The sequence below is a fragment of the Halichoerus grypus genome, chromosome 4 (assembly GCF_964656455.1).
Source record: "Halichoerus grypus chromosome 4, mHalGry1.hap1.1, whole genome shotgun sequence".
In the NCBI taxonomy this organism is placed as follows: Eukaryota; Metazoa; Chordata; class Mammalia; order Carnivora; family Phocidae; genus Halichoerus; species Halichoerus grypus.
The window spans coordinates 2,380,371-2,395,607 of record NC_135715.1 but is presented as its reverse complement, the minus strand read 5'-3'; the positions used below and the strand labels follow the sequence as shown (position 1 = coordinate 2,395,607).

The window sequence follows — 15,237 nt, the reverse complement described above, 5'->3', positions numbered from 1 at the left end:
CCTCTAGATTCTATATGGTAGGTTTACCCCGAGAAGCAGTCATAGTCTGTCCAACAATTCCCAAGACTAAACGAATGGTCGATCCTTAGTTCATCTTAAGAGATTCACTTAATGTTTTCCAGCAAATATTAACTCACTATGCAGTCTCTGAAATGCTAGTCCAAGCAGGGGATGGCATGGTTTCACCTCTCCCGCAGACTCAGAGCAACTTGGGCGGCTTCTCAGAGCAGCTGTTCAAAAGGGTGGCCGGGGCCATCTGGGCTCAGAGCTCGATTACTGATGCCTGTTGTGGGCATGGGATTAGGTAGCAGTGCTTCTGTTCTCAGCCTCCAGTAATTTGTGACACTTCCAACGCCTAATGCCCCTTCACTTTGGTCTGCTAAGTTTTACAATATTATGTGTAAAGAAACCAGTGTTTTAAATAACATATATAGCCATGCCAGAAAGATTATTTTGTTGGCATTTACTAACAATAATTTATAGTTTTAAAAGGCTTATGTTCATAAATGTCTGCTGGCCCAACATTTAGTAAATTATGGTTGTTGTCTTTTATGAAAATAAGCATGCAGGGACAATACTATTAGCTGAGAGCAACTGATAACCCCCAAGAGAGCTCCAGGGAGACGAAGCATCCATAAGACTAGAGTATATATACTAACAAAAGTGGCCGGAAATTACATGGGCAGGATCAGAGGAGCAAAGAAAAATCTTACAAGCAAAATAAAAGGCAATACTCCACTTGTCCCTCCCTTCTTGTCCCCTGTGTGGACATCCCCCACTCCTCACACCCTGGAAAGAAAGCACACCCCAGGCACGGATCGAGTGTGAGAGTTTTTTATTCAATTTGTAAAGTACAGTTTAAAAACAAGATGTTAGTAACACTCTTAGAACATTGGCTTGTTCATTTGACATTTTCTCTGTCTTCACCAATTTTTATTACAAAAATCAGAAAAGTAAAAATTCATTACAATATTTGCACAGTGTGACCACTAGCTGCTTAAACAAAAGCTAATTTCTATAAAACCATAAACTTAGTGCAGTTTTATTAAGAGAGATCCAAAATTCTCTCAGTGGACTGGATATACATAGTGGTATATATTTTAAAGCAGAAAACCCCCCAAAACGAAAACAAGGCAAAAAGAAAATATAAGTCAAAATAGTCAGTTAAATATTCTGACCTGACAGTTCCTACAAATAGTAATTTCCACTACATATAAAGGAAACCGTTATCTGTGGTAAAAACTGTAGAGACAAAGCAAGAAATGTGGAATAAAATCACAATAGGTCAGAAGTCAGTCCCAGGCTGCAGGTGTTTTCAGTGAAACCCGGGGCAGGGAGCTACATCGTTGAAGAAGGGGCCACTTCCATCCCCAAATCACCATGTGTGCCTGTAAGCGAGACCCCACCACATGGCAAGTTGCAAAGTTTCAATGAAAAGACTTTGAAAAAGACAAATGTTCTTTTCTTCAAGAAATCTTTGTAAGGCTGTACTTTGCATAGGGAAAGAGCGGTCTTCGGTCATAAATTCTAAAGGAAAGAGGAAAAGCAAGCTTTTCAAAATGACTATGTGCAAGGAGTTGAGTCACCAGGCACCTCATCTACTGCCTCTCATTTATCCTGATCTGATGTAATTTCACTTGACAAGAGGAAAGATGGCATTTTGTGGTGACGGTGTTTAAAGGAAAACATCGAGGCTGGCAGCAGAAAAATTAAATTCTGAAAGAGGCTTGCCACCCCACGGAAGAAACACCTGGGCGCTCAATCAGCCCTACTCGTGCATACAATAGGACTCACGAGGAACTTTTCAAATAAAAGCTTACTTTTTCAGAAAGCTGAAGTATAAAAAAATAGTACAAGCCGTGGCATTCGCTCCGCCGGCTGCTACGTGAGTATTGTGAGCTGGCTACCGGGGGTGGGTGCGCCCAGACACCGTCAGGCCGCTGGCCTCTACGAGCCGTGGTACAGGTGCATGGCCCCCAGGGCAGCGCCACCGCGTCTCTCTCCCCCCTTCGCGGAGTTGGGGTGCTCCGCCGCACTATTAAGCTCGGGGATGCTTTCAGCGGTGTCCCCAAACCCATGGTAATGCCCGTAGTGCAGATTCTCCTCAATGTCCTCCACCCAGGAAGGTCTATTAGCTACGCAGCTACTCGGACTCCCATTCAGGTGCAGAGAGCCGCACATCTCCGCATTAACGCTCATGGTCTTTTCTGGGTCCTCAGTCCCATTAACACAAACAGAACCCTGGCTACTTGGAAAAGGCCGTCCTCGAACTAATCCATTGCTAATTCCATTAGATCCTGATAAGCACTGGTCATTCCTGCTCTCCATCCCATTGAGCTGTGTCGTGGAGGGGAAGTCCAAATGTCCATTGATGACACATCCATTTGTCAGTGTATCCGACACGGGGCTACTGTTTTTCATATCTGCATTAAGAAATACACCTGTCACCAAAATTCAGAACCACAGGGGGAGGAGAAACTAAAAATGTTTCATTGCTGCTACAATTTTAAAGGATTTATTTAGCTGCTTTTTTTTTTCCTTTTAAACAAACCAGTTCCTTTTCTGGAAGTAAAAAACTGTGCACAGGCAGATTTAAAAATAGAACCCACAGCAGCATTTGCCCGGTAAGACAGGAAACATCTATGACTTTCAGCAGCACCGAGTGGCTGAGCGTAAACACCTAAGCTCACAAACACGCGGCATGAAAAATACCAACAGTCCCGAAAAGCTGTCAAAAAAACCCAAAAATCAAAAAACTGCTCTCCTTTTAAGACTACTTTCAGGAAGAAGTTTCAAAAATCACCCATGAAAAAGTCCAGCAGAACAAAGTGTGAGGTTTTCCACAGAGTTAAAACCCCACACCTCTCCAGCTCTTAAGAAAAGGGAAAAAGAAAGGCGGCCGCCGAAGCAGGGGCCTGGGGAGGCTCCTGGGACCAGGCGAGACAGCCCCAGGAGAGCTCCGGGGGGGGGGGGGGGGCGGCGGCGGCCTGCCCTCGTGCCAGGCGCAGGGACACAGGAGTTCAAACCTTAGCGACACTCGCATCCACGTGGCACTTCCGCGACTCGGCCTGCGGCAGTGGCCGGCGGGAGAATGGGCACTAAGCGCAACAGCACGAGCTCTGGGAGGGTCTTCCGAGTTCACCAGTAAAGTGACTACGATGTCCGAGGCTTCACCTAATTAGGCTACTTTAAAAAATCACTTAGGTTGGAAAAATGTTGCTTGCTTAATCTGCGTATGTAGACATCCATCAAGAGGAGGATGTCTTATGGGGGGGAAAAGAGTCAATCACAACACGCTGGGGCCCACGGGGAAACTCGGGATTCAACATTCACGTTCACAGGAATTCACAGAACAGTACAAAGGATGATCGCAAATCATGTCTTGCTTGGTAATGTGAAATTTTATCTCAATGTTCTGCGCTGTTAAAGCAAGGTATGATATTAAATACACAAGAGCGGAGTCCCACGACCGTTGGAACGAGGACACGTTTCCGGACCCCCAGTCACCCTGACACAGTGTGGCCCTCCCCCGGAAGGGCTTACTTTCCACGTCACCATCTATGTGCCTCTGATTTGCACTTGGACATAGGTTTCTGTGTGTCCCGCAAATCTTCCTGCCAACAAAAAATCACGGCTTGTTCAATGAACAAAAACATCTTCTACACATGCCATTAATCATCCATTTTTCTGGCATTTTAAGTGATAATCATAGTTTAATAACTACTATAAATTCTTCAGAGGATAAGGGATTATTTTTTTTCAAATTAAAGGACAGCTCTTCTATTTAGTTAAAACTCAAGGCTAGAGAACAAGTATTTCAAGAACTGAACATGAAGTAGAATAGAAATAAAATAAGCTATTCCCAGAGAAACACTTTCATCAATTTTTTAAAAAAAATAAAGTATACACAGTGTTTCCTGGGTGGTAAAATTCATGACTATGATGGCGACCTTGACAGTTATTAAGATGAATAACTGTGTACCAGTAACAGATACGGAAACGACATTCCCAGAGGCCTGGACCTGAAAAGGTCTGGGAGCACCACCTCAGAAACCAGCGTTGCCTAGACTGTTTTCATTTCGCGTTTTCCGTGTGCGCGTGTGTGTGCGTGGTTTAGTGCCCGGGGGTGTCAACGAGTGCCGTTATGCAATCTCAAAGTCAAGGCTAGTTGATAACCTCATGTCGTTATGGAAAACCTAATAAAACGAGCATGAGAATGGCAGGTATCCTAGACTGGCTAATTCGTGACCCCACCTGGCCGCCTCCAACACTGTCCTCACTCCTTGCTCCCACACCCTTCAGGGCCCGCGCTCCCACCCACCACCTGCCCACCTGCTGCACAGGCCCCAGGAGTTTAGCACATTTTGTGCATGCGGGAGGACGTATGTTGTACATGAAGTGACGGGAAGCGTGGCACCTGTTACACAGGATGAGCTGAGCTCGAAATAAAGCAACGCCCCAGCTCGCTATTAAATTTGGCCTGAGAATGCAGGGAATTCATGCTCGAAGATTAAAGAGTGATTCCTTCTGCCTTTTTAAAAGCAGGTAGCAATGTCGTTTGTTTTGAAAAGCTTTGAGTTTTGTTATTTGTCTTTAGCCAAGGTCCTTAAGTATATTATCCAATCAGAATTTTCCTTAGAAAATCAACCCATTTAATTATTTGGCAGGAAGGCAACTCTACCTGTCACATCCCTGTAGCTTCTAGAAAGATGTACACACTTGCCTTTCATTTTAGTAAATAGAAATGATTTTCTCACGTATGTCTGGGAAGCATGTCGCATAATCTCTTACCCCAGTGAAGAATTTAGCATAGAGACATAATAAAACCTTAAAAAAACCAGTATCTCTTCCTACATATATTAACACAGTAAGAAAATGGCTAAGATGTTTTCACGGTCACCTGAAGAAAAGAACGGCAGAGAAAAGTGTTAACTCAAAGGAAAAGTCTTCAGAGATTCTAAACGCTGAAAGAACAAACTTTGACTTTTAAAAACTGAAAATGACTATCAACTGAAGATATTAACACTTTTAACATGTAAAACGTGTTTTGTGAGACGTGGTGCTCAGGGTTTGGCTAGACTTGGAGTCCATGTCCCAGAAACCACAGCGACCAGCAGCGGCGAGCGGGGGGCTCCACGCTGGTGAGACCGGTCACAGGTCAAAAGCACGGCATCCACCCGTCCTCCGTGTCCACAGCAAGTCATCCTTCTCGCTGTGCCCCAGGCCGAAACTACTAGCAACAGATGTCTGCTTGGTGTAGTCACCCAAAGGTCACATGTCAGAAAAGTAAGCATGCGAAACCTCGTTGAAATTAAACAAGGCACGTTAAGCGGAAGCTTCAAACCAAAATAGAAGATTGCACTTAAACTTTTTGTATCTATAGAATGCACCCAAAACACTTATCCTTGTATCTACAAACTTGCCCAAGATAGGCAAACTCTAGTGTAACATTCTTTAAAACGCTGGACAACAAAGTGCAAACATCGGGAGAGAAACTCAGGTTAGAAATAATATGCATACTGGTTCTTGCAACGACAAGGGGTCTGCATTGCTGAAACAGTATATATTTCTATTTCTTTTGGTCCGACAGAACCACCCTCCTGCTGTTTGATGTCTTCGACCAGGGGGCCGCTGCAGCTAACAGGGAACTGTCCACTCCCACCTGTTACAGCAGCAAGCTCTCTATCGACCAGCATCGTGTCAGCTTCGTCATCCGCGTCGCCGTTCCCCAGCGGCCTGCAGGGACCCGAGCTCTGGGCTGCACAGAACACAAAGGCAATTTCAGATCCCTGCATCCACAAGCTTTTAAGACAACTACCTCCCACTCCTTTTTCCTCAAGAGTACTGAGGGCTCCAAAACTGTCAAAACAACTTAATAATCTACAGATTACCAAGGAGCCTAGTACACTACCGGGAAACTTACTTTTCCACAGTAAAAAAATACTTCCCGATGTGTGCCGTTTCAATGAAAAGTCACAGGATTTCGGACACTTACTCTATATGTACTCAATGGCACAAATTCTCCTTTATGGATGTTATGTGGACAAAATAAAGCAGTTATACAACCCAGAGATGTTTTTAAATACGTTAAGTTCAGTGTACTCTGTATTATGCCCTCAAATGTTCCTTCAGTTGTTTTTGATAAAGAAATACGAAGACAATTTTTGAGTAACATAAAAACCATTAAAACTATCCTCAAATTAAAAAAAAAAATCACTAATTTCAGAAGCAGAAAATAAGGTAAAAGCCAAGATTCAATACTGTCCTGGGGGCACAGGCCCGTGCACCAAGATATGATAACACTGGAAACAAACATTAAAGTCTTAGTTCTAAGATCTTTGGAGCTGAAGTTATATATGCACATTCCTCAAAAAAGGATCATTCTCTGGATCTTGGAGAAAAACAAACATGCACATTTAATCACGTTTCCTGCAAGAATCACGTTCACCGTATGGAAACACTCCTCCGGTGCACCTTCCCTGGGAACCCCCCTTCTCCCAGCAGCCACTCTCACTCAACACATGGCTTTCTAGTCTCAGCAAGCATGTGCTATTACAGAAACGGGCCCCCAAATCACTTTTATGCCTTGCTTTTCTTCATTTACCATGGCATGAATGCAGCTCATCAGCAAAGTTCAAAAGAACCTTTTTAAAGTCAAATAATACTCTGCTGTAGGGCTGCATTATAACTCACCCCCTGCCCCAACTCCCCGCCGTTGGCTGGCTGGCTGGCTTTCCTATCACGAATACCACAATCAACATCCTTATCAACGCACCTTTGTGTGTATTTCTGGTTCTTTATTCAGATAAACACTGAGAATTATTTCTGGGTCGAAGGATATATACAATGAACAACTTTCGGTGCTAAATCTTTCCAATAAACATTTAAAAACAGACATGAACCCTGCAGCTTTAATTACTTCTAATTTTGGAGGCACGAATCATTTTTGATACATGCAAAAGGAACGAGCATACCAGTTCCAGACCATCACTAAGCCTAACCCACACTGTTGAGACCAAAGATAATCATGTATGGTCTTCATGACAGAGAGGCACAAGTTCTGAATGACTAGTACGTGGGAGACAGAAACAGAACAGACTGATTTGTGTAGCTGGTCTGCACAGGTGCGAGGCCAAAAGCACTCAACAAGACAGAGGCACTAAGCTGTGGATTTCCGTCTCTCCCACTCGAGGCTTTTCTTATTCCTCCACAGGCCCCACATCAGCGACAGGCAAGGTGCGACCTTCCCCGTGAAACAGGTACTTTCAGCAAGTCCATGGCAAACAGGCCGCGGTAACGAGGGGGGTGGGGGGTGGGGCACCCAGGTGCCCGCTGAGCAAGTGCTCAGGACCTTCGGGGAGACCTCAGCCAGTCATTTCGGAGACGAGGAGCCTGCAGTCGGCGTGAGGTCAGGTTCTGCTCCTTCCCGTACCCGGCAAGCCAGGCGGGGAATCAGGTGGTTGGCGGGGACGGGCGCCCGCTAGCATGGCAAAGCCAGGACGCCTCTGTGAACAGGGGGACTCCGCTGGGATACGACACGACTTTCGGTGTCTGTACTCCTAAGATCTGCTTTCCGGGATTCAGGGGCCAGTGTTCCTCGGGAAGGTGACAACTAGGCTAAATGTGCAATTTCACATCTCTGAAAAGCAAAGGTTATAAAAAAAACCTGACAGAGGACAGATCAAAAAGTGCTTCCTGAGAGCAGAGCTACGTATCTTCTCATCCCCTAAGCCCAGGGCCAGAAGAGTGGCCCTATCTGTGAATGAAGCCCACTCTCCAGTCTGAAAAGGCACAAACACAGAAGGCAAACAAGAACGATTAGTAACTGGAACTACCAGTAGTAAAATCGGGATCATGGCCTCCAGAGAAGGCTGGCTACGAGTGCCGTGGGACCGGGCAGACCTGCCGCCAGGAGGCAGAGGAGTCTGGGGACATCCCAGGTCACACTAAGAGGAGCCGGGGCACAAGGCCACTTCACCGTGTCAATGTGTCCCTTAGCGAGACCCACGCAGCGCACTAGGGGGCTACTGAGTCTGAAACCTTTCCACGTCGCAGGTGCACCATTAATGCTGACGGTTCCCCATTTACAGAACAGGATGAAAATTAAACAGACCAAAGGCTCTCTTATTTTAGTCGTCAAGAAACTCTTTAATGTGGGGAGCATAAGCTAAAGCCGTCAGCCCAGAATTTTCTTTCTCTACAGATAGGCAGTCTTTGTAATGCACCGTTGCCATAAAATATCTGCAAGGACCTTTAACTCATCGGCCGATAACCCAGCTGTCCCAGAACCTTGGGTAATTCTAGCACCTGTAAACAGGGAGCACTTAATTACCCAGATGGAGGTATTAAAGGTGCAATTTACTTTTTAAAACTGTATTTTATGAACCATGAGATTAACATTGGCCTTTCAGAATTGTAAGAACATTGGATCCAAGTTGACTCCTTTCTCCCACATACCCACCCGTCTTTGCCAAAGGAAGCACTGGAAATATTCCACATTGCGTTGGAGAAAGGCAGCCGTATAGACAGAAAATGAAAGGTCTTCTTTCCAAGTTATCGATTCTGATTCATTTTACACTTTGGAGAAGGACCTTCCTTTCCCATCTTCCTGATGACTTCCATGGTTAAAACGAACAATCACTAAACATTTTGTAAAAAAACGTCCTTACCTTTTACTTGGCCAAAGTAGGCATTTGCTGAGGAGACAAGATTCTAGCACTTGTTAGAGGCTGAATATTTATGATAGAAAACTGCCTAGGACTGGCTCAAAATAAACCCTCCCAGCTTCCTTCCTGCAGAGGCAACTTTACAACCAAGTGTGACCAACCACCACCCAAACACAGAAATCTGCATTTGTACTTCCACTGGAGATCCCTAAAACCAGTTCTTAGCAAGATTCTAAAGCTATGTATTTATTTTATGACCAATCAGTTTGAAAACCCGGGGAGGGCATTACTCGGCTCTTGGAAGCCGGGGAGCATCTGACACATCACAGGAGGGCGCTGTCAGGAAGCTTATTTCTGTGCTGGCTCGGTACGGCCGGGAAGGGGCACAAGCAGAACAAAAACAAGTTATTTTTTACTTTTTAAAAGTGAACTCTATGCCCAACGTGGGGCTTGAACTCATGACCCTGAGATCAAGAGTCAGAGGCTCCGACTGAGCCAGCCAGGCGCCGCCCCCGCCGCCCAAAAGGACCTGGGCCAGAATGAAGGCGGTTCTACCACAGGGGACCTTTCACACTCTAGCTCCTGCCACGGCCCCAAGGGCAGCACTGAGTTCTGGAAACTCTACGGAGGGCCTGGGGCTTGTGAAAAGGACGCGGAAGGGAAGGTGCCCGGGACGGCGGACTCCCACCACAGCCACTAGACAGCTGAGGAGACGAGGTTCGAGGCAACAGTATGAATCACAGAGAGCGCTTGGCTCTCAAGTGTCACTCACTCAGATCACGGTTACATGATGCCAAGTCTTCAGGGATTAAGACAAAATGATCATTTGTTACTCCAACGCAGTGTTCTCTTGCTCTGGCCAAATATTTAAAAACAAGCCATCACTGACTGCGTCGTGTGTGCATCTCTAACGTATGGGATCAAACTAGAAGGAACTACAATTTTAACTGGGGAGGCAAGGGATTTCCTGAGTCTCAAGCTCTAATTACTCAGATGTATCACTTCACGGAAATCACAGCCACTCTCCCTTCCCCTACGTCTTCACATGTGGTCAAGACGAGTAAGGAAGACCAGAAAGTGGAGATTCTTTAATGTGAAGTTCATCCAGGGGAAGTGTGCTGAGAAACTTCCCACTGCTAATTTTAAAAGGAGTCATAATGCCGTAGTTTTCCTAAAAGGTGTTTTTATGAATTAAATACCTATACATTATGTATGAAATTCTCAGATCAATAATATACCCATTTGAATTAAAAACAAAACCACGAAGTCGATTTAACAAGAGATCTGGTATCAATAGCCTCCTTCCTTTGGCAACTGTTTGCAATTACCAAACCCCAGGCTAGCGGCTGAGTCTAACTCACGCTGCTTCTCCCCACTCTAGACTCGGGCTCTGCACCCCACACAATTATTGATTAAAACAAGAGCAAAGTCTCTCTCACGGATGGGACGGACATTCTTTCCTAACCAGTCTCCCTGGTAACCTGGACGGGTTTCCAAGGAACACACACACACACACACACACACACACACACACACACACACACGTAACTACTGTTATTCCTGAGGGTTAACAGAACACGAACAGAGCCGTTACAGAGCAGCTGTTACTGAAGGACATCTGTCATCCACCTCGAGCCAACGGTTGATAAAACCTGGGGGAAAACACCTCAAAACCCACTTATATACTGGTGCTTCCTTGTGCTACCCCAAATGAAAAAACCCCGTTTTATGCCAAAATACTTTTAATCAAAATCAACCACTGAAGTGACTTTGGACTTAACACTCTAGTTCATGGCCCCATGGACTACTGTCTGCGCTCTGACCAGAGCGGACGGGATCCTGGTGTGAATGGTGGGGCGAGGGTGTTTTGAGAAGGACTATATCCAAAGCACAGCGTACGGTCAAGCAGTACGGAAAGGATGAGGTGTTACTAATCCTTCAAGTTCTTTTCCATCCGACTTTCCAAGGGAAAATCACGCCAGTTAAAATATCTGAAAATAGTTTATTGAGAGTGGAGACAGAGGCTACTTTCTGTGGAGAAGAGTAGGGAATTTTCAGTCTCAGGATTCCAAAGTAAAAAAAAGGAAAAAAGTTAAAAAATTTCACAAGGCACACTTTAAAAAAGTTGGCTTAGCCAGGAAAACTTTTTGAAATAACTGCTTTTATGAACATAAATTCCACACTAAAAACACGAGTGTGTGTGATTCTTAAGTTGTAGAAAGACTGGACTGAGTTTCGTTAATAAGGTCCATGCTACGCATTCATCAGCCCAGATAGCATTCCTGGCGCCTAGAAAGAAAAAAAAAGCCTAACTTGCACTGGGGGAAGAAAGAAGGGAGACAATTTTAAACTCTTTTAAATACGTTTACATGTGAAGTTATTCAAAAGTACTTTATATGCATATATTATATAAGGAAAAAAATACTTATTTTTACTCTAGTGTGAGAACCAAAAACTTATCCACAAAATGAATAATTCAGAACGAGCAAAACTTTAAGCTCCCACATTTAAATAGCAAATCAAAACGAGATGCCAGAGATTAAGTGAAAATGAACTACAGCAACCTATCCTGAATTGCACACTAGAACCCCATCCTAGAGGGGCAGTAACTGTGCAAACACAACTTCCTTCAGAAAACCCAGGTAGCTGGGGAAAAATCATTAGACTTAGGCCCCAAGCCCCACTCACAGCGAGCATGTAACGATAAAATGAAAGCTATCACCTCCGCTTTCCCCCCGAGAAGAGCGGCACGGATGACGGCACCTGTCCGTGCTCACAGACACGCATGGACACGGACACACACACACACACACACTCGCACGCGCTCAGTGACATGCGGGACCAGCACTGCCTGGGGGATGGGAGTGAGGACGGTCTGGCTCAGCGCATCCGGTGTCGAGGCCAGATCTCCCCCCGGTGGTGACAGAACGGGACCAGGGCAGGTGTGTGGAGCAGAGCCCAGGCCTGGGGCGGCACGACTCCAACACCGGGCTCCAGCTGCATCTTCTTCTGACCTGGTGCCTGGGGTTAAGCAGCGGGAACGGGCAGTTCGGGAAAGCTGCTTGGGGAGTTTCGTGGGCAAAACGTGAATCTCTCACCCTAGTCAACCCAAGTGAATCCTTGTCTGGAGGAGGGAAGTAAAATCCCCTCAACATCTATCCACCCGCATGATTCTTCAAACCCAGTCTGTGTAGTAACAAGGTTTAGGAAACTTAAATTCAAGTCTGAGGAGTCCTCGGGAAGTCTTCTCAGGATGCTTCAACAATGAGATACTGGCCGATCCAACAGGCCTGAACACCTTAGGAGACTGGTTTGAAAACCTCTTTGGTAAATGTCTGAGTCTTGTTAGAATGTTCAGTGACATCGCTCTTACCCTACTAGATAGGATTTAAGATTTATGCTATAAACCAACACACGCGGACATGGACACACACAGGACTCTTGCCTGAGGGCATAATGAAGCTAACACTTCACATCATTCCAAAATATTAAACCAGGCATTAAGCGGACAAAAAAGACTATTTTTAAAAAGCGGATGCTCTTAAAGGGCTTTTAAAATACGTTAGAAAAAATATACTGGAACATGGTACAAATACATGACAACACTGAACAATACGTCACCATTAAAAACACCACTTGTGAGGTTTAGACACACCTTCATGTTGTTTGTGCTTATGATCATTCTAGCACCTTTAGAGAATTAGGTAATTTATAAAAGTTACGAGTTTGGCAAACCATTACATTAAGTTCATACGTTCATTTCCACAAAAAAAGTCACAAGTTTTTATAGTCACTAAGTATTTAAAAGTAGGTAATACAATTTTATCAACTTTATAGTAAAAAAAAAAAGCCCATTTTCATCTGGATGCCATCCAGTTAAACTGAAAAGGTGCAGCACTGGAGAGAGGATAATGTTGACCCACATGAAGTGTAGTTAGCTAAAACCTCCAGCCACTCAGGTTTTTCTCATACTTTACTTGTATAGCCTTTTTTTTTTTTAATCGAAGGGCACAACTTTGTATTTATGCTCAGCTATCTCATCTGAGTTCATAATTTCAACGTGATTACTTTTCACCGCCATCTCTAAGTGTCCCTCTCTGTTTAAGTTCGTTAAATACTCTTGCCCAGCTATCAATCTGTCTTTAAGATATCTTATAGACAGGAATATACATATAGTTTTTTTCCTAGATGAAGGGGAGGTGTTTTCATCTGACAGTGACTAGGTGACTCCGCTTCTCTGCGAACTCCGAAGGCGTCTGAAGATAGAGAGGTGGGAGAACACTTTTGGCTAACTTACCTTACTGACGTAGCCTCACGTGGCCCTGACACCCCAGAGCTCGCTGTGACACAGCACCACACTGCGGGTGCGGAGACCAGCCGGGGCAAACCTCTCCCTGCCCAGATGGGAAACTGTGTTTGGCTACCAGACCAGCAATGTTATTCATAAGCTCGGGAACATTCACAGGAAACAAACAAAAAAATCAGGCACGGTGGCAGAGTTTTTTTAATAGTTATATTTCAAACAGGTACAGGAAACGAGAAAAATCTTTCTAATTCGTGGTAGAAAACCCTGGGTGTGCAGAAAGTTATATACGCGTTTCCATCTGAGCTGTCAACACCGCCCTCCTATCTGCTCCCCTTTTGTTAAAGGGCCAATCTTCCAAGGGGCCACACGGGGAAAGCACCACGACCACTGCACCGGGCTCCTCCGGGCACAGGACCCTCAAGTGAAGGTCTCATCTCGAAGGTGCTTCCAGCCATAAGAAAGAGCACACGTTACAGAAAGAGGAGAGTCTGCCCCCTCCCGTCCACCAAGGGGTCTCACCTTCGGTCCTAGCCTTCTTTACTCCAAAGGGCTCCGGATCTTCCAAGCATCTCTTGCGACTGGTTCCCGCACTAGTATGATTGGGGAATCGGCTCTGATGGCCCCCATTTACCGGGCCGTTATCATAGAAACGGCTCAGGTGACAATTCTGCAGGTTCAAGAGAAACTGGGTGCACTCTTGGAAACCCTGGGTTTGAGCAAGGTCTGCCGCTGTCAGGCCACGGGCATTTCTCAGGCTGTGTGACACAAAGACACTGAATTACACCCCGCCGCGCGCTCACCTCTCTGCCCCTGCTGACCTGACTGACTAGCTCAAGGGGCGGCAAGGGAATACAGGTGTACGGCGAGTCTCCCTTACGGGGGAGCTCTCGTCCTGCTGCGTAACTAACTTCGTTCTTGCGCACATCTGATTACTAAGCAAGATTCGGGAGATAGGCATTTAAAAATCAACACACTAAAATTTAAAAAAGGCATCTTCCTATTTAACTTCTCAAAATCATTTTTTAGGTCAGTCTGAAGAACCTAAATTTATGCTAACTTCAGACTTAACCTGACCTGAATTCTATATTATCTGCATAATTGTAATAATCCATTCCTTTAGCTTGAGTAAAATCATAACAAACAAACATGTACTGAAATTGTCCATGGCATTTGTAATGATCGGCTTCCTCAAAAGAGCGCCCCGACAAGCCAGATTCGATGCTAGCACGTGACACTGTAAGTGGAGGTCTAGAAGGATTCCTGACATCAGAGGAACTTATGGTCGGGGGAGATCTGAGAAGCCAAGTTTGTGTGTGTGTTTGACGGGGCTTTCTGGCCTGCTTAGGAAAGCCTGCGGCGTAGGACACTGCATTCGAGAGCACCTGCACGGGGGTTTCCTGGGAGCCCATCCCCGGGGCGGGGGGAGTTCTATCACCCTAAGAGTCCACACCACAGCAGCTCGCGTGGCCGGCCACGCCAACAGATGAAGGTCGGGGTCGCCTACAGCAGCCAAGACACAGACTAAGTAGGAGGTGCCGGCAGAATGTGACGTGAACCATCTCAATCACACGGATACGAAAGAACCACCTGTAAACCTCAACTAGGAAATAATAAATACTCAAGGAACAAAAGCAACTCCCTGAAGTTCCCCTGAAAGACAAGAAAAATATCCTGCCCCGTGAAGTCAAGCTGCAAACCAGTGAAACAGACAGACTGATGACTGAGAACGTGAGCAGCAGACGGGGGCCAGGTCTCATGCCTGCTCTGCCGAGCGAGACCACTGGCCATGCAGCGTCACCGAATAATAACCACCGCAGAACGCGTGATGCTTGCTTCCAGGGCTAATGTTAACGCAAAAATCCACTTCAGAGTAACAACGAAACATCAGGGACAGACGGGGGTTCCTCTGTAAAGAGAACAGTAAGCCTTTCCAGCCCTCATACTCCTAAAGCTCCAACCTCAGAAATGAAAAACCTGTGTATTTCTGGACAATCGCTAAACATGTCTCCACTCTAAAGCCTAAGATAAAGAAATGCATCCTATGTTTCGAAGAAAGGTGGAAGCCCAAACTCAGTTTGGTCAGATACAAAACAGACAAAACTTGAGAATCCCAGAAACCAACAAGTTTCTTAAGAACATAAGGCAGTTGTGTGCAGAACTAATGGGGACTCAACCTGCCATTTCGATTTCATGGCTATGAATTCTGATGAGTGTTCTTCTACAGTTGGGTATGAATTAAATGGAAAGGAAACGCCAACGTTTGGG

General features: G+C 45.4%; 1 protein-coding gene across 1 annotated transcript in view; it reads right to left on the bottom strand.

Moving 5' to 3' along the window:
• Nucleotides 1-818: 818 nt before the first annotated feature.
• The window catches only part of ANKRD10 (ankyrin repeat domain 10), a 32,050-nt gene continuing 17,631 nt past the window's right edge, over nucleotides 819-15,237 (bottom strand). Inside the window, exons 4-6 of the mRNA XM_036081628.2 lie at nucleotides 13,492-13,727; nucleotides 5,663-5,758; nucleotides 819-2,423 (exon numbers count right to left, since the gene is read on the bottom strand). Coding sequence (XP_035937521.1) covers nucleotides 1,948-2,423; nucleotides 5,663-5,758; nucleotides 13,492-13,727 — 808 coding nt within the window. The 3' untranslated portion in view covers nucleotides 819-1,947. The remainder of the gene's footprint in view (nucleotides 2,424-5,662; nucleotides 5,759-13,491; nucleotides 13,728-15,237) is intronic.